Source organism: Pithys albifrons, chromosome 4, assembly GCF_047495875.1.
Source record: "Pithys albifrons albifrons isolate INPA30051 chromosome 4, PitAlb_v1, whole genome shotgun sequence".
Lineage (NCBI taxonomy): Eukaryota > Metazoa > Chordata > Aves > Passeriformes > Thamnophilidae > Pithys > Pithys albifrons.
In genome coordinates, this window is record NC_092461.1 from 88,244,748 (window position 1) to 88,264,842 (window position 20,095).

The 20,095-nt window shown below is 34.4% G+C and overlaps 1 protein-coding gene across 3 annotated transcripts in view; it reads right to left on the reverse strand.

The window, feature by feature from the left end:
- Positions 1-20,095, reverse strand: part of NETO1 (neuropilin and tolloid like 1) — a 64,289-nt gene that overhangs the window by 26,686 nt on the left and 17,508 nt on the right. For all 3 annotated transcript variants that reach the window (XM_071553142.1, XM_071553141.1, XM_071553140.1), the window contains 2 exons: positions 1,700-1,741; positions 1,450-1,577 (listed from right to left, as the gene is read on the reverse strand). In XM_071553142.1, the coding sequence (XP_071409243.1) occupies positions 1,450-1,577; positions 1,700-1,741 (170 nt within the window). The remainder of the gene's footprint in view (positions 1-1,449; positions 1,578-1,699; positions 1,742-20,095) is intronic.

Below are 20,095 nucleotides of genomic sequence, written 5' to 3' on the forward strand. Positions count from 1 at the left end.
CTGTGCTGGGAGCCCAGAGCTGGACACAGCACTCAGGTGGGGTCTCACAAGAGTAAAGTAGATGGGTAGATTCACCTCCCTTGCCGTGCTGGCCATGCTGCTTTTAATGCTTTTAATTGGTTTTCTGGGCTGCAAGCACATATTACCAGGTCATGTCCAGCCTCTCATTTACCTCCAAGACCTTCTTGGCAAGGCTGCTCTCAATCTGTTCATCTCAAGCTTGTATCGATATTGGGAGTCACCCTGAATGAATATAAACTCTGCATATAATGTATGTAATAATCATTCATCAGTCCAGTCATCTCATATCACTACTTAGTGTAGCAAAGTGAGAAGCTCATCTACTTAATTGAAAACCTCTAATAATATTAAATTTATTAAAGTAAAAAAAATGATATGAGATTAAAGTATATTCTGGAAATAATTTATCTGTGGTTTTTATGAGCCAATTCTTCTGGTAAAACTTTCCCAACAGAAAAATGCTGATACTAATGGCTTTTTCTCTTTTGGAAACCCTTCCTGAAGAGAATTCTTCAATATTCATCTACGTGTTACACTGATGATGAAACAGTTACATATTCAGTAATTCAGTTGCCTCTCTGAGATTATACACAAAACACCTAATCTGTTTCAAGATGGCAGAGAGTAGTGCATATATAAATTCTACCTTGTAAAACTTTTCCTATCCAATAAAAGACATCTAGAAGAAGGATACTGTAGAGTCTATTTAACACAGTGAATGAGAGTAAGTGGGAGACATAAAGCTGTTCCTACTGCAAAGAGGAGAGAAGCAGTAGTGTAATCAGCAACAATTAATGCATATAAAATCTGATAAGCTATGGATAAGAGAGAAAATCAAGCAGAATCCAAGAGAAGTATTGTTAAATTTATTGCAGCCCTCTCATGTTTCTTACAAAGGCATGGCTTGCCAACTTTGATGGGAAGGAAATGAGAACACTCTTTGTGTTTGTGGCTCTAAACCAAAGGAACTAAAGGTTTCCTACAGTGGAACGAGAATTTACCTTGAGTCCACTTTCACAGTTCACAGATGAGAAACAATGATTACCTTAGGTAACCAGCAGCATTCCCTTGGAAGTCTCTATGTTAAGTATTTGAAATATATTGAAAATTAAAATGATGATATTCCTTACAACTTAAGAAAACATGTTGATTCTTTAAAAATATGAGCAAAATTAAAGATGAATTTAAGGAAATAACTTATAGCACAAAAAGCACAATAGCACTGCCAACAGCATCACTTATAAAGAAAGGTAGTTATTCTGGCTGAGATGATGAATTACCCTTCCACAGCAGAAGGAAAAAAATAGTTTACAGTTCAAGCTGTAAAGTTATTAAACAAGATTTGACTGTACTAATAAATGCAAAATATATTAGAGAAGTCAATTTCTTAAATTAAATGGCAAACCAGCAAGTGGATGTAGGACTAACCTTGGATCGGGGTGGTGCTCGGATGTACCATTTACAGTCTACTGCTTCAGTTTCAGAAGCTTTTCCTTCTTTCACAATTTGTACAGATTCCACAATTCCTTCAGGTCCTCCCATCTCAAAGTCACAAACTGAATAACAAAACACCAGAAATTGAAACCTGAACAGCAAACAAAAATATTTTCTACAGCAGAGTATAAAGGCCTCCAAATTAGAAAAAAAAAAAAAACAAAACCAAAACCAACATACCAACCTGGCAAAGGTTTCAAAACACCAAGGTCTTTAAAATCTGGATCTTAAAAATAGAGAAAGATAAAATTAGTGTTGCCCAATATCTAGATTGTAATGTCATTGTGCAAAAATTTGATAAGGTACTTAACTGATATAATTATACATATATTTCTTGGAAATGAGAAATGTTTGAAAACTATGGCAACATGCTAACTATTAATGCAAAAATTGTGGATAGTATCATACCAAGTAATTTTTTTCTGTTATGAAATCCTGTTTTTCTCTGTCTCTCTCTTTCAGAAGAGTTCAAAAATATTTCTGCATATGTTAGTAAGGGAGAACATCACACAGCTAACCACATGATATTTTAATACATCAGCCTAATGAAAAAGGATATATTTACAGATCATTCAGAATCTTTTTGCCTCTTTTGCATTTTACAGTATAACACTCAACTTAACTAGAGTAATCTAAACTTCATTCTGTGTTTATGAATACTCTGTCATCCCCACTGACCAAGAGGAGACATTCTTTGTCCCAAATACTCATTTGGTCTTACTGGGAAAAAAATATCATAAGGATTTACAGAGGAATTCATTGTGCTAACAGTAATAAGCCTAATATATGTGAATTTTCCATCAGATAAATGTTATTATATTTACTGTCTGAGAGAGTTTAAATTGTGCTTTTATAGCCAAGTGTAATAAATAGAAGAAATTATTGGCCTTAGACCTACACTTTTAATAGACAACTATCCATAGGCAGATCATAATTTCACAAAATTGGCTCAGTTTGAAGATACTGTCCAAAACCAGACATATGAGAGACTAGAGCATTTCAAGACATCATTTCTTAGAATAGACTGGTCTTGTCTGGCAAATTTTCATCACTTCAACTGCTCTTCTACCTAATACAGGTATTATGTACTCATTTACTCATAAAACTGATCTTTTTGCTTCAGAATTGGGTCAGTGTAGAAACAACTATAAACAAAAGAATGAATTGAAAGTTTGGAAGTAGGAGATGCATCAAATAAAAAGAAAACAAACCCACAACCAACCAACTGCCAAAACCGCTGTTTCCCTCTAGCCTTAATCTATTCAGGATAGTGAGAATTATACCCAAAGAAGATAATGAAAAATATGATAGTGAAGAAGAAGATAATGATCTTGCTTTATAAGCAAGATCAGCCATTTTAACTTGGATGGTCAAAACATGTTGACTTTGAAAACTGGAGCTGTAAAATCACTTTTTAAATTATTCTTCTATAACCAGTCTGCTGTTGTTCTTCCCATTTATCTTTTAGAGTTGCACAATATAAATCTTGAGTAAATACTCATGATCTTCCAAAACTGCAAATATGACTGAGTAGGCAATTATTATTAATTGTTAAGAAGTTTTATAGATCGGAATATAGATATGATAATCAACAACACTAAATGTAATCAAATATTTCAGCTAATGTATATTGATATCTAGTGCTGAAAGAAAGTACTTAAAGGAAACTTACTGTGACTTCTGGTTCAAATTAACATCCCAACGGTACCCCATGTAACCATTGCATTTCTTTGTCTACTGATTTTGCAAGGATCACTCTGATTTGCACTCAACCACATTAGCAAAGTACAGAGGTGGAAAGAAGGCAAAAAAAGTCCTGCCAGGATTTTCGTCATATGAAGGAGCTTTCATATAAAACACTTCCAGTAGTAGCAAGAATCCAGGCTGAAGTGTTATCTAGACCATGAAATTTGCTGCACAAAACAGCTCTGAAAGTATGTTCTCATTTAACAATACAGTAGCACTGGTAACAGTGCACATAAAAGTGCACAATCCATTAACATTCTACAAATATTTCTCAGTTTTGAAAAATAATCTTCTTGCAAATTTTCAACATTTCAGAAGTGATAGTGGAATAAAATCTGTGATGACACCTGAGGTGATAAACTTCATTAAACATTTCTAGCACACCAGTACAACTGTAATAAAAACAAAATCTGTTAATAAGGTATTATCAGGAATGCTTAAAATTCAACCATGTTTAAGCATGTTTACCTAGTAAATATTTGCTTTTTAAATAGTCTACCATTAAATAGATTAGGCTTTAGCAGCTCTTCTGTATGTAATTCAATCAAATTGTTATTCTCAGTCTAGCTGAGTCAGAACACTTTTAATGATATCTAAACACTGACTGGCTACATCTTCCAATTGACAGACAAAAATCATGTTCCCATAGTGAAAAACCTCCTAAGACAGGAAAACTCTGTTGTGAAAAAGATGGATCACCCTTAAGGAGAGAGAAAAGTAGGATGCAATAGTCTTTAAGGGCAATGAAATACATGCAAATATTTAAATGAGGATCTCCTTAATTGTGAAATGATGTATAGAAATTAAAAAACCAGGAATTTTCATAAGAAATGTGAAGTTATGAAGGTTATGTAAATGGAAGACTTCACATGCAATAGAAGTACTGTGGCTCTTTCCTGAAGTTTTAAAATTCTCTTTTAAAATAAAGTAAACCCAACAAAATAAAGGTCATTTCCTCCACAGATATATTACAGCCCACTCCACAATCACAAATTACTGCAATGTTTAGTTATTATAAGCTTTACTGTAAAATATTTGAAACTTATGAGATGTAAAAAACCATGCTAGGTTATTTAGAGTTGTTGGCAAACAAACAGAATGTGAAACTTTGGAGTGGCCTAAGGTGAAAATGGCAGTAATCTGTAATTTCCTTAACTAGTAAAAAACGTGGTGAATGAGCAGACAGTGAGATGGACCAGGCCTGTGACAGTAATGATCAGCTTAGCACAAAGTCAAGTTCTAGGCCAGTGGTGCATTAAAGGGGTACTGGGGTAAATCCTGATTAATATAATCATTAACAACCCTGATGATGGGGTAGAATGCACCCTCAGCAAATTTGCTGATGACAAAACTGGGAGGAATGGCTGATACACCAGAGGATTGTGCTGCCATCTGGAGGGACCTGTCAGCCTGAAGAAGAATAGGGTCAGAGGTGCTCCTACAGATGTGTACAAAAACCTGAAGAGAGGATGCAAAGAGAATGGAGTCAAGCTCTTTTCAGTAGTATCCAGGGCCAGAACAAGATGCAGTGAACACACACAGAATCACAGGAGGTTCCATCTGAACATCAGGAAACACTTTTTCACTCTGTGGGTGACTGAGCACTAGCACAGGTGGCCAAGAGAGGTTGTGGAGTCTATATCCTTGGAGATATTCAATAGCTGCCTTGACACAGTCTTAGGCAAGTGGCTCTAGGTGACTCTGCTTGAAAAGGAGGTTGGGCAAGATGACCTACAGAGATGCCTTCTGATAAAAGCCATTTTGTGATCCTATGATTTTGACAATTAGTAAGCACCAGAACTGAACAGTAGTGAAATAAGCAGTCAAAAGACTAGACTTGCTATCTAAGGTATAAACAGGGGTTAAGCAGAGGTTAGACAAATCTTTATCCCAATGCAGACTTGGTTTTATGGAATTTTGTTTGAACCATGGGTGCATATATATCCAACCTAGAGAACAATGACATTTTTAGGACTGGTGTCATGGGAGACTCTAGGCATTACTCCAGGCATTACTCTAAAGATTTTGGATGCTGGCTTCTGAATCTGTTCCATACCTGTCCCATGGAAACCATATTATATTTCTTTATTTTTAATTTCACTGTTACTATGCAACAAGTCTGGCTTTTCCAAGCAGCTGGCAAACGTGGAATTTAAATGCAAAACCAGGAAGGCAATTTTAAGGAGTCAGGGAACCTGATTGTTCAAAAATCTTATGAAATAAAATTGTGAAGTAAAAAGGGATTGTACCTTAACTGGATTAAGTCTTCAAAAAGTATGCAAATGCTATTGTTACAACTACACCGCATCATCTTATGTTATTGCTCAGCTGTAATATATCCACATAGAAATATGTTTATGCACCTATACATGCATGTATGCATAAAATCCCTCACTCTATGTCACTTGCACAGGAAGCGAAATTGTTTAAAATTCTATTACTTGAATAATTTCTGTAAGAGGCAAGGAAAATGTATAAAGTTCAAACTAATTACTAGCAACAAGATGTGCACCTTGTAAGTACTGTTACAAATCAATTTTAAAAGATCACATTTTGAATAAAAAATCTACACATAAAAACTGTTCAACTTCTCTTCAAAGACCGATTACACAGGGCTTATAAAAGTAATGTTGTAATACAGAAAAATTGGAGTATTTTCTTTCTTATAAATGCACAAATTTGAAAGTATACCTCTCACATTTTATTCATCTCTTTCTTTAGTTTTTCATAAAAAGTTCCTTTGGGCACTCTCTTACCCTGTCAACATCAAACCCGGTGTTTTCACTGTTAAAAAATAATAGATATCTCACTTGTGGAAGTCAATGTTTTAATAAAAGGTTTAAGTCAATGTTTTAATACCTCTTTTAAAAAATGGAAGATTGGGTCAGTGTGTTCCTGAGCATATCTGGACTACAATATACTTAATTACACTTTTATTTTTTATAATCTGAAGTACAGTATATACAGTGAAGAACATGAGCAATTACTGCATGGTTAAAAGTGAAGGAAATGTGTACTACAACATCCTGGGGTTGATTAATTTTTTAGGTATTTTGCTTTCTTTTCTTCTATAAATGAGAAATAAAGGAATTATTTGAAAAAAAAACTGTATACTACAAAGGGTTGATGTTTGAAATGTAAAGGAGTTTTTGCTATTTATGTATACAAAATCCTTATTTTTAATGGATCCATACAGAAAGTAGTTACAATACATAGAAACTGTATTTCCTAATAAGTAGGGAAGCGGTTCACTTTTGCTCACTGAACAGAAAGGTGTAGATATGTCTTTTCATTTCCCTGTCTTTGATTGACTAGAAACAGGCATTCAACATCTACCCACCTATATTTAAGGAATTTTAACACACATACATGCTCCTCTGTCAGAAAACTTATCAGAGACAAGATTTTTCATGTAAGTGCTATAGAAAAGTGCTGGGGAGAGCAATGAAAAAGTACTAAGTGAAAAAAAAAATACATTAAATAGCAGTAAAAAAGTCTACAATTATTGTCTTATTAGCCTAAAATGAAATTTGTTCTGGTGAATATTCTCATATTTGTAATCTTCTTGAAATTTCCATGTGTATGTCTATATCTTCTAAGAAAGCCTATAGCTTGCTAGACACCCTAGAATGGTTCTGTAATACTCATACTTGACAGTAGCATGTGCTGTGTTCACTCTGTTTTCTATGTTTTTGTTTCAAGGACAATTTTGTGATCAAGGGCAGCACTTTTGGAGGCTACATATTTATAATCTAAATCATTGCTTCTCAAAGTTTTCACTTCTTAGCACAATCATGAAAAGAACTCAAAGTTGGTAAGTGCAAATTTGGCAGTGAATATGACCCCTGCTATTTCACCTTGAAGGCCTATCAGCGGTTAGATGAGTAAAAAGTCACGTGGAGGTTGTGTGTGTGTGTGGCTCGGCTTTGCGAACAAAGATTTGGGAAGGGCTGTCCCCACGTGGGTGTGCCCTTCCAGCCTGCGCAGGGGATTTTAGGTGAGGCTCAGCGTGCGCAGAACTGGCCCCACCGTTTAAGTCCTGAGGTTCATCTGCCACGGCCGAGCGAGCTTGGACAGTGCCAGTGAAGTCCTCAGGACTAGAACCTACAGCACCCGGCATTTCCCAGGAGGTCTCCCATCCAAGTACTAATCCGGGGCTGACCCTGCTTAGCTTCTGAGATCTGACAGGATCGGATGTCAGGGAGGCATTTAACTGCCTACATGGAGATTAATATTGTTGAAATAACACAAACTATCACCCAGAAGTTTGATTTCTAAACTATCTTCTATTTTTAGTTTGGGGTTTTTTGTTGTTTTTTTTTCTTTTCTTACTTTATTAAAGTCAGCTCATACTCAACAATCAAAGTATCTTTATAGTGTAATTAATATATTTAGAGGATTTACAAACTCTACTGTTACGGTGACCTCATTAAAATGAGATATACTGGAAATGTTAGCAATAGTTGGGCATTTGTTTGTGTCTTTGGTTTTGTTTTTTTTTTGTTTTGTTTTTTTGGGTGGTTTTTTTTTGACTTCTATTTGGAAATAAAAAGCCAGTATTATTGGGAAGGAGGAAAAAAAAGAAAAGGAAAAAACAAAATCCATGTCTTATCCAAGTCTTTGTATAATTTCTTGCTAAGACTGGTCAAACTGAGAAGACAAGAAGTACCTGCCGGCAACAGGACAAGGGGGCATGGGCTTAAGCTCTGCCAGGGGAAATTTAGGTTGGATATCAGAAAGGAATTATTTACAGAGAGAGTGGTCAGGCATTGGAATGGCCTGCCCAGGGAGATGGTGGATTCACCATCCCTGGAGTTTTAAACTGAGATTGGACGTGGCACTGAGTGCCATGATCTAGTAAAGGGACTGGAGTTGGACCAAGAGTTGGACTTGATGATCTCAGAGGTCTTTTCCCACCCAATTGGTTCTATGATTCTATGAATTCAGCTTGAACAGAAGGCATGATTACAGCAGTCACACTTTCTCTTTTCATGCACACAATGGCAGGCTTTTTGATTTTAGCCTGCTTGCCTCCGTTGTCTACTCTGTAAACCACTTAGAGTAGGGACTTTCTCCACTGTGAATTTTGTGTGGATGGGAACAATGTTAGAAAGTAAAAGGTCTCATGTAAGCCTGGGTCTCATCCTTGAATGATGTTTGGACTGTGATATGTGCTCCTAAATCCCAGAAGTGAGAAATGCTTCTTGTAACTGACCTAGTGACAAAGGAGAGCAAGAACAGGTAACAAGGTCATACTCGGGCTGATGAGTGGAAAGAGAAAGTCTGGGAGCCTTGATACAAATAGGATTATTTGGTAGATTATTTTTATTGTGTTAAATATTTACACTAGCAGCTGAGTAATCTAATTAGTCATCATATTCCCTTTATGCAGCACACTGTGTGTAAAAATGATGTTATGATGAATACTTCAAGGGCTGCATGTACCTTCATGTGCTGGTTTCCTGAAAATGTGTGAAACAAGACTGAATGAGCTCAGGAGTCCACTTTACCTGAGCAATGCAACCTTGTTGTGACAATGAAGCTGACTTCACCACTGGGACTGACCATCAGTCAAGGGTAGCATCTTGTATGTGTCTCCCCAAGATAATATCCCAGAGGCTTCCTTTCATTGACTGGTGGTCTGTGAACTTGACTAGGAAGAAAGATGTGCAATGCTCTAGTGCTTTTCCTGAATAAGATTGAATTCTAAGAATTCTTAATCACGCAATTTCAGTGCAAAACTACTAAGACTTGGGATTTGTCTCATTGTTTTTTATGGATGACTCCTAGCCCAGTCCAAGGAAACAGCAATTTAGGTTCATGGCAGAGGAGTAGGGGGAAAAAAGTCATACAGAGGATTTAGCTGCAACTGATTGCCAGTCATTACTTCTGGAGATGGAACCTATTTATATATGTTTATTTGTTGCTACCATGGAGAGTTGAATCTGCATATCCTTTTCAGGATATTCTTGCTATATCAGTCCATAGAGTGGATTTCTCAGAACTGAAAGATCTTATGGGAATAACTTGGTTATATAAAATAGCCTTTGTTGTTTTATCATAGGAGAAATGCTTTTTCCTAGATTTACCTCAGACCATTAAACAAAATTAACACATTCACTGAAGTGTTCTTTTGAATAGTTACAGCTTTTTGAGCTAACATATTCAACAGAATATGTAGTGCTACTTCAAATAGTACTGTATAACCTGCAGTTGATGGCACATTATGACACATTTCCAATAAAAAAGAAACATCGACATGCTGTGTATACCTACTATATACTCCCCTGTATAGTAGCTGGCCACTCCAGTGATGGCATCTTTTTGAATATAACTGCTTCTGACATGAGAATCTCAAATATCTTTTCTAGTTTTCACATGTAAATAGTTCACTCCATTTTAACAAAAGAATTCTTGCACTGTCTTCAATTATTTTTCTCTTACAGACTAACAAAGTGCTAGGTGGTCTTTTGCTAAAGTGAAGAATTGTGCCAGGGAGCACCAGAAGGGGAGAGTTGTGTCTATAGAAACAATTCCCTGCTTTATCATCTGGTTGTATATCAGAAGGAGATGAAACAGAAAAAGTGCTCCAGAAAATAAAAACCGTATCTTACAAAAGAGTGAAATAACTGTAGACAAAAAGCCATGCATTAACGTGCTGTGCAGCCGCTAGATTTTTGAAAGTTACTGGATGAATTATGTTGTAGTACTCTTCAATAATAAAATCTTTGTATGATTCAAAAAGTTTATGTCACAGGATGTTTTTTCAGTGTATTCTATATACAGAGTAGAAATCTGTTAGTGTTTAGGATCAAAGAAAGAAATCTAGGATTTCATTGACCCTGGAGCCTGAATGTTCTATTTCTAAAGGAATTATTAAAAATAACCTCCATAGAATGTATCAAAGGAAGAGTGAAATTCATTTATTAAACCAAATTATCAACTCCAATTGTAGTATGTGTCCATCTCAGACATTCCAGTGAGCAATAAGAAGAAATCTAAAAGCCACATAGCTCAGTGAATTGCAGAGGAAGGCATATCAACACCAAGAAAGATATCAATCCCAGAAACAACGGTGGGAAAAGTAAGTCTTTTGTCCTGTCTTTTTAGAATTCTACACAGTACAGATTTTGGTGACACCAGAAATTTCATTCTGCTACTTTTAGGAGGTTTTCTGCCTAGAAGCTCTCCTTTCTGAGTTCATTAAGCTGTTGAGCACACCAGTTTCCTTAGATGTGCAAAGTCCTCCATATAGAATGGGAAGACAGGTTTTCAAGACCTTTAGCTACAGAGTATACTGTGGAGATTCTTTGGAGATATTCTTGCACTTTCTTTTGTTTCTTCATGATTTTAACCGCTTACGGAAGCAGCTTTCTCTGAAGAAATGCTTCAGAAAGAAGATAACCATGTGTTAAACTGTAAATTCCCTATTTAAAATACTCCAAAACCTATGAATTTTACATTTAATTACACAAGCTAACATTTAGATATTTAAAGGATATAAATAATATATGGGAAGTGAGGAATACTCTTTCCATTTGTTCCACTATTACAAAATTCAAGTTCTCCTGAGATTATGAAAGGAAAATATTTTGATAAACTTTTGGTTAAATGATGTTTTACAGCCAGATTTTTGGCCTTACTGTTTATATATTTCATGAGAGTGACATAGCCTTTTGTTCAAACTGACAATTTTTCTCTGATTTCATGCAATTAAATGTGCCAGAGAACAGTCCAAACCACATTTAATTCATAATACTGACCTAGATCAGACATCAACTGTTAGAAATAAGACATGAGGCCAGCTGGGACTTTTATTATTTTGATGGGAAGAGTCCTACTGTATGCTTTACTACGTGTTGGACTAAACCAAGCATAATTCATACCAACTCCAGCCTCAAATGTTTCCACTTAAATTAATGAATAAAGATTGCTCCTCATGAGTAACAGTAAGATATGCTCTGCTACATGCCCACATGAAAAAATCAACATGATAATAAATTCTAAACCAGAGGATATTGTCTTCAATCTTTTTAATTTTTTCTTTAAACAGGATTATTCTGATGGAACCTCAGTCCTGTCTTAGTATCATTTATGCCACATGCTCTGTGTTCACAAACTGATTCTCAAACTGGTTTGTCACGAACATCAGCAAACAAGAGTCTGTGGGCAAGCGGAGATTTGGAATCTAGAATATAGAATAGTGTAAGATTCAAGTCTATGAAAACTCTGTTACTGCTGACCTTTCCTACCCCAGAAACTCTAGTTTCAGCTATCCCTAAACAGTGATTATATTTAGTATGGATCAGTAAATTTTTTAATTCTATTATCATAACTTGAGAATTTACATTTAAAAAAACCTATTTTTTCCACGGAATTTAACAGATTTGCGTTTTTTTTAATCCTCTATTCAAAATCTAGCAGTCTGAAGAAGGAATCTGATTTTCACTAAATTTACTCACAATTTTAATATTGATTCTAAAAGAAGCATGGTTTGGCCCACCATCTGAGCTGAATTTATCAACTGATTTATTCAGTGCTACGCTGACTGGCTCAGCCTGATGCAGAAAATAATACTGATCTTTAGCATCACGTTCATCATAAAAAGGCTGTTGTGATTCATTGAATCCCACTTTGGAATGGCAGTGTTCAAGTCCTTATGTCTGTTTTATACAATATGCAATACAGCCAGTAACTGGCTGAAGAGACTGGGAAAAGAGCAGCAAAGTGGGTACTGATTAGAGATTGTCCAGTTCTACCGTTAATGTGGTAATATTTAGAAGAAATGAGGTAACAGGAGAAGTTTGACTTGCAGCAGCAGGAGGTCAAAACTGGATGGCCAGTCACAGCTCCCAGGATTGTTAAGTAAGGGTCAGCAGCTTATCCAACAAGCAGACAATAATTAAATTTCATTTGACCAGATCAAGTTTTTGACTGCCAAAAAGCAGGATTTTTCCTAGCTTGATTTAAGAGTCATTTAAAGTTCTAGAGATAAAAGAAATAAAAGTTAAATATAAGTTAAACCTTTAATTTAAAAGTACTTGATAAATCATTGATCTATATTTATGGTAGCAGTTAATAACCAAATGTCTAATTCCCATAATGAAATCAATTTTATGAATAAAATATTTTTAGTAAGTATTTTCTGCATTCTTTTGTAATATTAATTTTCACTTAGACTTGAGAAATGAGCTGTGGGAAAGAAAAGAAAGGGAAAAAAAATCCAGAGAAAACAAGAGATGGCATAATACAATCTTTTGTTAACCCACATACTGCAACCAGCAGATTTGATAACATTGTCTCTTGAGCTTCAACTATCAGATAACATCTGGCAAATGATGTATGTAAGTCCTGTTACACAACATCTTCTGGCTTCTCACTGTCATTTAGGGAACTGATATATGACTAGAATAAAACATTTCAGGCTTCTGCCACGCTAGTACAAATTTTTAATAACGGATTTGCCACAGACAAAAGTTTATTTACATCTGAATTCTCAAAAAAAAAAAATTGACAATTCTCTTTTTATCATCTTACTTATGACTCAAGCAACCTTTCTTAATCCAAATTGCTGGATTTTAGAGAGTCTTTTGGCATCAAAATGTTCAAAAAACTTTTTAAGCTTTAATGTATAATGACATTTAAAGCACTATTTTTCAAATATTGATCAAAAGCATTTGTTTACTTATTTTCAAAATTTTGCAATTAATTTATTCCATTCAATTACACTCCCAATTTTTTGGTAAATCTTATCACGGTATACATTAAAAAATAAAAACTAAACCTGAAATTCCATTTTATACTGTATGATCCAGACCCAAACATTTTCTCTCTCTGAAGTTATAATCTCCTCTACAATCTATTTGAGGAAATCCTAATGTCAGGCATTAATTTCCCTAGTGAATTGGAGACTATGCTGGGATCATGTAAACAATGTGCATTTGAAATAATCAAGAAACACCTTCAAAGCAAGAATAATATGATTACTATATAATAATAAAATTGCCCCTTTCAAAAAATTACCTATAAGTAATGCTTCATTTTTATTTTAAAAAGCCCTTATGACAATGGATGCACTACCAAAAGTTCAAGTAGTGGGAAACTTTTATCTGTTTCGAATTTTAAGTCCAAGGAGTGGAACTAGTATTCATTGCAAATTGTTGCAGAACTTGTATCACTTCACTTTGCAGCTTGTAAATCTGACTGACTGAACTGGATCAAAAATGCTTCTCTGAACTAATTATGTTCTAAGCAGAAGATGGTTGAAGTACACTATTTCATTTAAGACAATTCCAAGGTGGATTTTTTTAATGGCAAGGATATCTAGAGGAAGAATAACAAAGAAAGAAAGACAAATCATTAATCATGATGTTTTAACTCCAACAAAATCTCACCTTACTATAACAGAATATATATTAAAATAAAAAAAGGAAAAAGAAAAACTGGAAGTTAGTGAGTAAGTTGAACCTATTTAAGGCTATATTAGTGTGATACTGATTAAACAGACAAACACTGAATTGATGCAGAACTACCACGTCACTGTTGGGAAGGTAGAAAACTAGCTTTAAATTCACTAAAAGAGTTGACGTCGTTTTGTTTTCCAAAAGTAACAAATATTTCATTTTGACTTAGTGCAATAGATGGAAAGGTAGAGCACAGGATTTTAACATATTTACTTTTAAATAAGTACCCAAGCCTGGAGATTGTCCAGATTTAAGCACATGCTTAGATGTAGGCTTCCTGAAGTTCTTTGCTAAATTGGGACTAGATTTAGTGGCTTGTCAGTGCAGCATTTGAGTATAGAAAGCTTAAGCAACTGTTCTTGGGAATTATCCTTGGGCATATCAGAAAGTAATTTGAGAGATTTTTGATGGATTACAGTGTTAAATTATAGTAGCTGTTACTCTTATTTGGCCTAAGAGCCTTTATGAAATGAACAGTTTTTACAAAGAAAAAAAATAAGGATACTTAGCATTTGGATTTGCCACAATAAAAAAATATGTGAAAATTGGAAATATGTATAAATCAAACACAGATTTAAATAAAAATGACTTGTTGGTTTTCCTAAACAAGAGACTAGGAATATCTCTATATCTCTACATCGTGTGAATTAAAAAAAGTCCCACATTTAATCTACTCAGAATTCATAAACCTTAAACAACACCCACATTAATCAAGTGACTCTTGCATGAACTCATTATTGACACTGTATAACTCTGTATAGATTTTAATATTTTAAAATTTGAATTCTGTTCACATTGGATGTAAAAACTTCAACTTTTCACTTCCTCAATTTTAATGGTCATTTTTAGGACAACACACCTGCTTTTAGTGTATACATGACATCAGTCAACGTTACTAAGAGGAGGTTTGTTAGTAACTCCTCAGTGTATGTAGAAGATAAAACTATATATGGTAAAAAGAACTTATCAGTAGCTTGAGGTAGGTTATAATTGTGCAGAGGGAGAGTGAAAGAGAAAAAAGGGAAAAAATAAATAGGACTAAGTTTGGGTGTTCAGGGGCTTGATTCACGCTCTTGTTTTCCCACAAGTTTTGTGTCTAGCAATACATACATTGGCCACATTTAACTATACAGATGACACCTACTCACAGAAATAGTTGAATTAATTTCCTTACATGGAAAGAACTGCATGTGATAGTATTTCTCTACCTCATGACAGCAGTATGATATTGAAGATTGCAGGCTCTTTGATATCTTAGCACATAACAGGAGGAAAAGAGAGGATGGATCAAAGGCATAGATATTCTAATGGACCACCTAAGTTTATTTACAAAATATTTATAACAAAATTTCTATCAAAGTTGAATGAAGCATGATCTTATTTTTAGACCTGAGCTTTAAAGAAACTCAAGTGTGAAATCTGAATTGGATGAATTACATAGTCTGCATTTCTCAACAGATAGTAAACAAATCAAGGTTGGTCACAGCCATCAATATTGCAAAAGATACATCAAGATGACAATGTACACCTCCTAGAACTACAAATTTAGATATAATTTTCAGCAACATTCATTTCAGTACTTGTAAGCAAAAGAGACTTTCTGGATTAACCTCTTCACAAAAAGTACAAATACTATCCTCAGAAAATGAACCACTGCTAGACAGCTGATGAGTATACCAAACCAAGGTTGAGAGAGGATATACTTCTTATCTGACACATTTCATAATTTACTAAACATTGCATACTGCAAAAAAATTCAGTTCTAGAAAAAAAATCATGACTTAGTTTTCAAAGACTTAAGTGTGCAAAGCCACTAACTGTTGGACAAGAACTCTTTTTTATTAGTTACATGGAGTTGGGAGATTTCTAATAAGGGCTTGTGTATATTTCTTTAAGGAGAATTAACTAGAAGCACTATTCAAAGAGCAAAAAAATACCTTTGAAGAAAAGCTAAATATCACAATAACGATCTTTATTTAGTGATGATAGGATTGAGAAATGATTCATTAGATGAGGTAGAAGATAACAAAAATAATCAGCAACAATTACTTGAACCTATGCGAACAGGTAACTGAAAACAAGGGATATAAACATGGGTTTGCACCTAATATATAGTTAAAGAATCAGACCAGTTGTAACTCTGTGGCTAGACTAAAAAATAGTTTTTCTGCCTAACAGGTGGGTCACAGTCCTGCTGATCAGATAAAAAAGAAAAATGCTGAGGTGAATGTTAAGATTTATTTGCCATACCTGTATCACCTCAGAAACCAGTAGATTCAATGCATAAAGATGAAAAGTCAGTGGCTTGAGGAATGGATAAGTAAAGAAAAAACTGATTCAGTGTCAGCAGAATCTCTTTATACATTCACATTTCTGAGGTCATTAAGAGAAACTGTTAGAGACAGCAATGTTGCCAAGATGAGGCCACAACACAACTAGCTCGGAGTGCATCCTAATACGACCTTTTAGGAAATCTGCCAGGTAAGGAAGTCAGATGATCTGGGAAACCTTTGAAAAGTATTCAAAAACTCCTTATTCATTACATATGAGGCTAGAAGTTTCTAATTTTTTCCCCAAAGAAATTAGTGTTACAAAGTTTAAATAAGAACTAGCACATGAAACACTGAGCAACAGATTTTGTAGGTGCTATTCTGAATGTGGCATTAGTAGTGAAATTTCTCACCATAAAAATGTTGCTTACAAACACTTGCGGAAGACGACTATCCAGGCTTTCTACTTGCTACAGATTCCATTTTATCTCCCTTGCTCGGCCATTTCCAAGTACTCCACAAACATCACAGAGAAATGAAGAATAAATAGGGGAAACAAATGTCCAGGGCCCACTGGTCCACATTTTAAAAGGGTTTAAAACAAACTTTATATCAGAACTAAGGTTAAACTAAATTAGCAAAGTATTTACATAAAGCCAAAATTTCATCCTTAGGGAAAAGAGCATAAGAAAGGACCATATTCACAGAAAATCTTCTCCTGTTTCTAAGACTTAATTTTAATTGTTCTATAATAAGTAATAATATAAACTATTTATAGAACGACAATGACGGCAAATGCAGCTTAATCTAAAAAAGTTGGTTTTCTAGTATTAATTTTGAATGTGCATCTAAGCTTGCTAAAGATTCCTCCCATATGCTTCCAAAAGAACAGATTATTTGTCAGAGAAATGTGATTCCTCTGTAAAAAATACTTAACATTGCAACACCATAATCACTGTTATTGGTGAGATCATCTACATATAAAAAAAGTATTTCCTGTGGATATAGAATTGAATTATTTGTACCTGTACTTCTGTGTAATTTCCTAGTAAACCTTCTCTAGAAGTCTGTGTTCAACTTGTTATGGAACAAATACAGAGAAGAAATTTTTGTAGAGAAGGAGGGTAGCACTGATGACAGGGGGAACAAAGAGCCTATGGCATAAAAAGACAATACAAGGATCTGACTTGTTTAGACAAGGGAACTGACAACTCAAAAAAGAGATTACTACCATCTCTAAGCTTATGATGCAGGGGCATACAGTCCAGGAGAGAAAAGAAGTCTCACAGCTAACAAGTAATGTTAATGTAAGATGGGAAAGGTATAAGCTGGGTGTATTTTAGGTAAGAAATCAGAAGAACATTCCTAATAATTCAGATTCCAGAACAGGTTTCCCACAAGAATGGCTGAAGCAGAAAATATCTAAATAAAATTAATTTAGAAAAATATTTTATGATCTATTAATAGAGGCATATGAATTTAAACAGTGATGACATGAAATGAAAACTTACTGCTTGCAGTCCCAGTGTGAAAGACAACATCAGACTTCTTGGAAAACTGCTCCAATCCAATATTCACAGTCAATAAAAATGAGAGTTTAATATCCCTCATTAATGCAGCTCTTGTTATTTTTCCTTACACCAATGTTAGACTACTTAAAATTAAACCTTATATATATTTCTACTGATCTCGCTTTTATATCAAAGCTCAAAAGAGAGGGAATTAAGTGTTCAACTTCTTTCTGTTGGTAGTCTAATACTCCCATCATGCAGGGATTTCTAAACCAGGAAGATCTGTAGTTGCCTTTTGGATATTGTCAAAAAAAATATAAGTATGTGATAACAAGAGGCAATATGGGACCTGAGAATCCCATGAAACCTTTCAGGTACTCATTTGTTTCACTTAAGGATTTATTTTTCACTTGAAATTTAAAATAAACATATTATCACATTACATCCTTATATTTATGATACTAAAATACTCTGGGCCTAGGCCTGCAGTTCCTGTAAAATAATGAAATCTTTAGAACAGCACAACACAAAACAAATTTCCTTGAAAGGACAGTATTTATGTAATTGATCATGATTGTCAATGTAATGCATGATCCTACATGTGAGAAATTCCTTCTCACTCCCAAGACCAGATACCCTACTGCCTTGTAAACAGCAATGAAGTGCCTGACTTTTGAGAGGCGCACATGTATGAACACACTAAAAGTTCATAAGGAAGATGCTTATAACAATTTGAAGTGCTGAGGGCTAGATAGCTCAAGAAATGAGACTCACACTTTTTGGGGTTTTTAACATTAGGAGGTTCTGATTCCAAAGTTTAAATAAAGAGTTATAATGAGTAATTTCTCATACTTTCAACATAACGCTGATCCCAAAGGAAAAAGATTGTCTATTTAAAAGCCACGAGGCTCTGACATTATTTGCTGGTTCTCAAAATACTTGACTATTGCAACTTGGTTAAAAGTAATTGCCATTGATGATACTACCTTAGAAGCAATCAGACCAAGTTTGCAAGAGAACAGGAAAATAAACAAATAAATACAAGCAAGTGAGCCAGATCACCCAAGAATTCAGCTGTTCCAGATGCCTGGGAAATATCCCCTCCTTAAAAAAACTTTAGGCAGGACATGGATTTTAGACAGCAAAATGATATGACAAGCTCTTTTCTAAGTTCTTTAGAACTGTGATTGAATTTAATAAATTTAATTTTTCATGAATTCTAAAATATGCAAATTCCCCAACCAGAAAGAGTTTGGGATTTTTTTTTTATTTTTTTTCCCCTCAAGACAGAGGATGTAATTATTTTCTTACTCTGACATTCACTGTGATGGGGATCTAAATGTACTGTTATTCTAATTAAACAGTGGTTTATACTCCACTTTTTGGGACATAAGAGCATAAATCTTTTTTTTTTCTTTTTCCATTATCAGGCAGTTGAACAGAAAACATGACTGACTGACGTTTATATCAATGAGGCTAAATAAAAACACAGATGGCTTCTACTAAGTGAAGGAACTGAAAGTAATGATATGCTATCTTAAGCCACTGTCCTGCAAAATCAAGGACCAGGATAAACAGAAATCTGATTATTCTAGCTGAGTAAGAAAGCTCAAACAGACATAGCCTCTCTGTGTCTGAATCCCCGTCTCCACTAAAAAACTGACTCATTTTTTAGAATGGTTGTCATTATAAGTCTCTTTGAATTAGCACTTGAATTTTCCTAGATTCAGCACCATTTGGAGAAATAGTCCTGAGACGTAACTTTTTACGAAAAATGAATGCAACAGATTGAGTCAAAGGATCCAGAGGTGTGAAACAAAATTTCAGGTGTAGGCCTTTAAATGGCCCAAAAAATGGCAAACCAAGAGCAACAATGAATTATCATTTGATTTGTCTCATGGGTCCTTCTTTAGCCAATCACATTTTTATTCAAAATGAACTAGAGCAAACTGAAAATACTGTGGTCTGATATGTATCTTTTTATATATCAGATTTGAAAAGAAAAAAAAAAGAAAATCAACAAAAAAGTTTGTTATACAGTTATGAAGGTTTCATATGTTCAGATCATTACATTTTGAAATTATCACAGTTAACCAGAATTTAAAAATAAAAATTAAAACTGAAATAGTATATAAAAAGTAAGTTTTGATTTGCTTATAAACTCTCACATATACACATATGGTTGAAAACATACTTTACATCCATATTGCATCTTGTTTATACTGGTATTCTGCTGTAATAATGTAAAAGAAGATGACTACTTCCCTTAACTCAGAGTTTTGACATTGAAAATAGTCTATCCTTAAACATTATGTACAGCTTCATTCATCTGTATCTTGCTTAACCTAGTAACAGATAAAATCACAAAAATTAAATCCTAAATTATCGTCTTTGTAAGGACCTTTTCTCTGAAAAATTTGCAGTAGTTTTACCATTTACTGAGTTTGTTTGTATTGGCTTTGTGTGATGCTCTCATTTTGTCATTAAAGTTGCTTCTTCTGCTGTTTCTCCCCTTTTAGATTGCTGAAAAGAGTTCTGGGAAAAAAATCTCTTTAAATGGAACAGAATTCATGGCAAAAGAGTTACATTT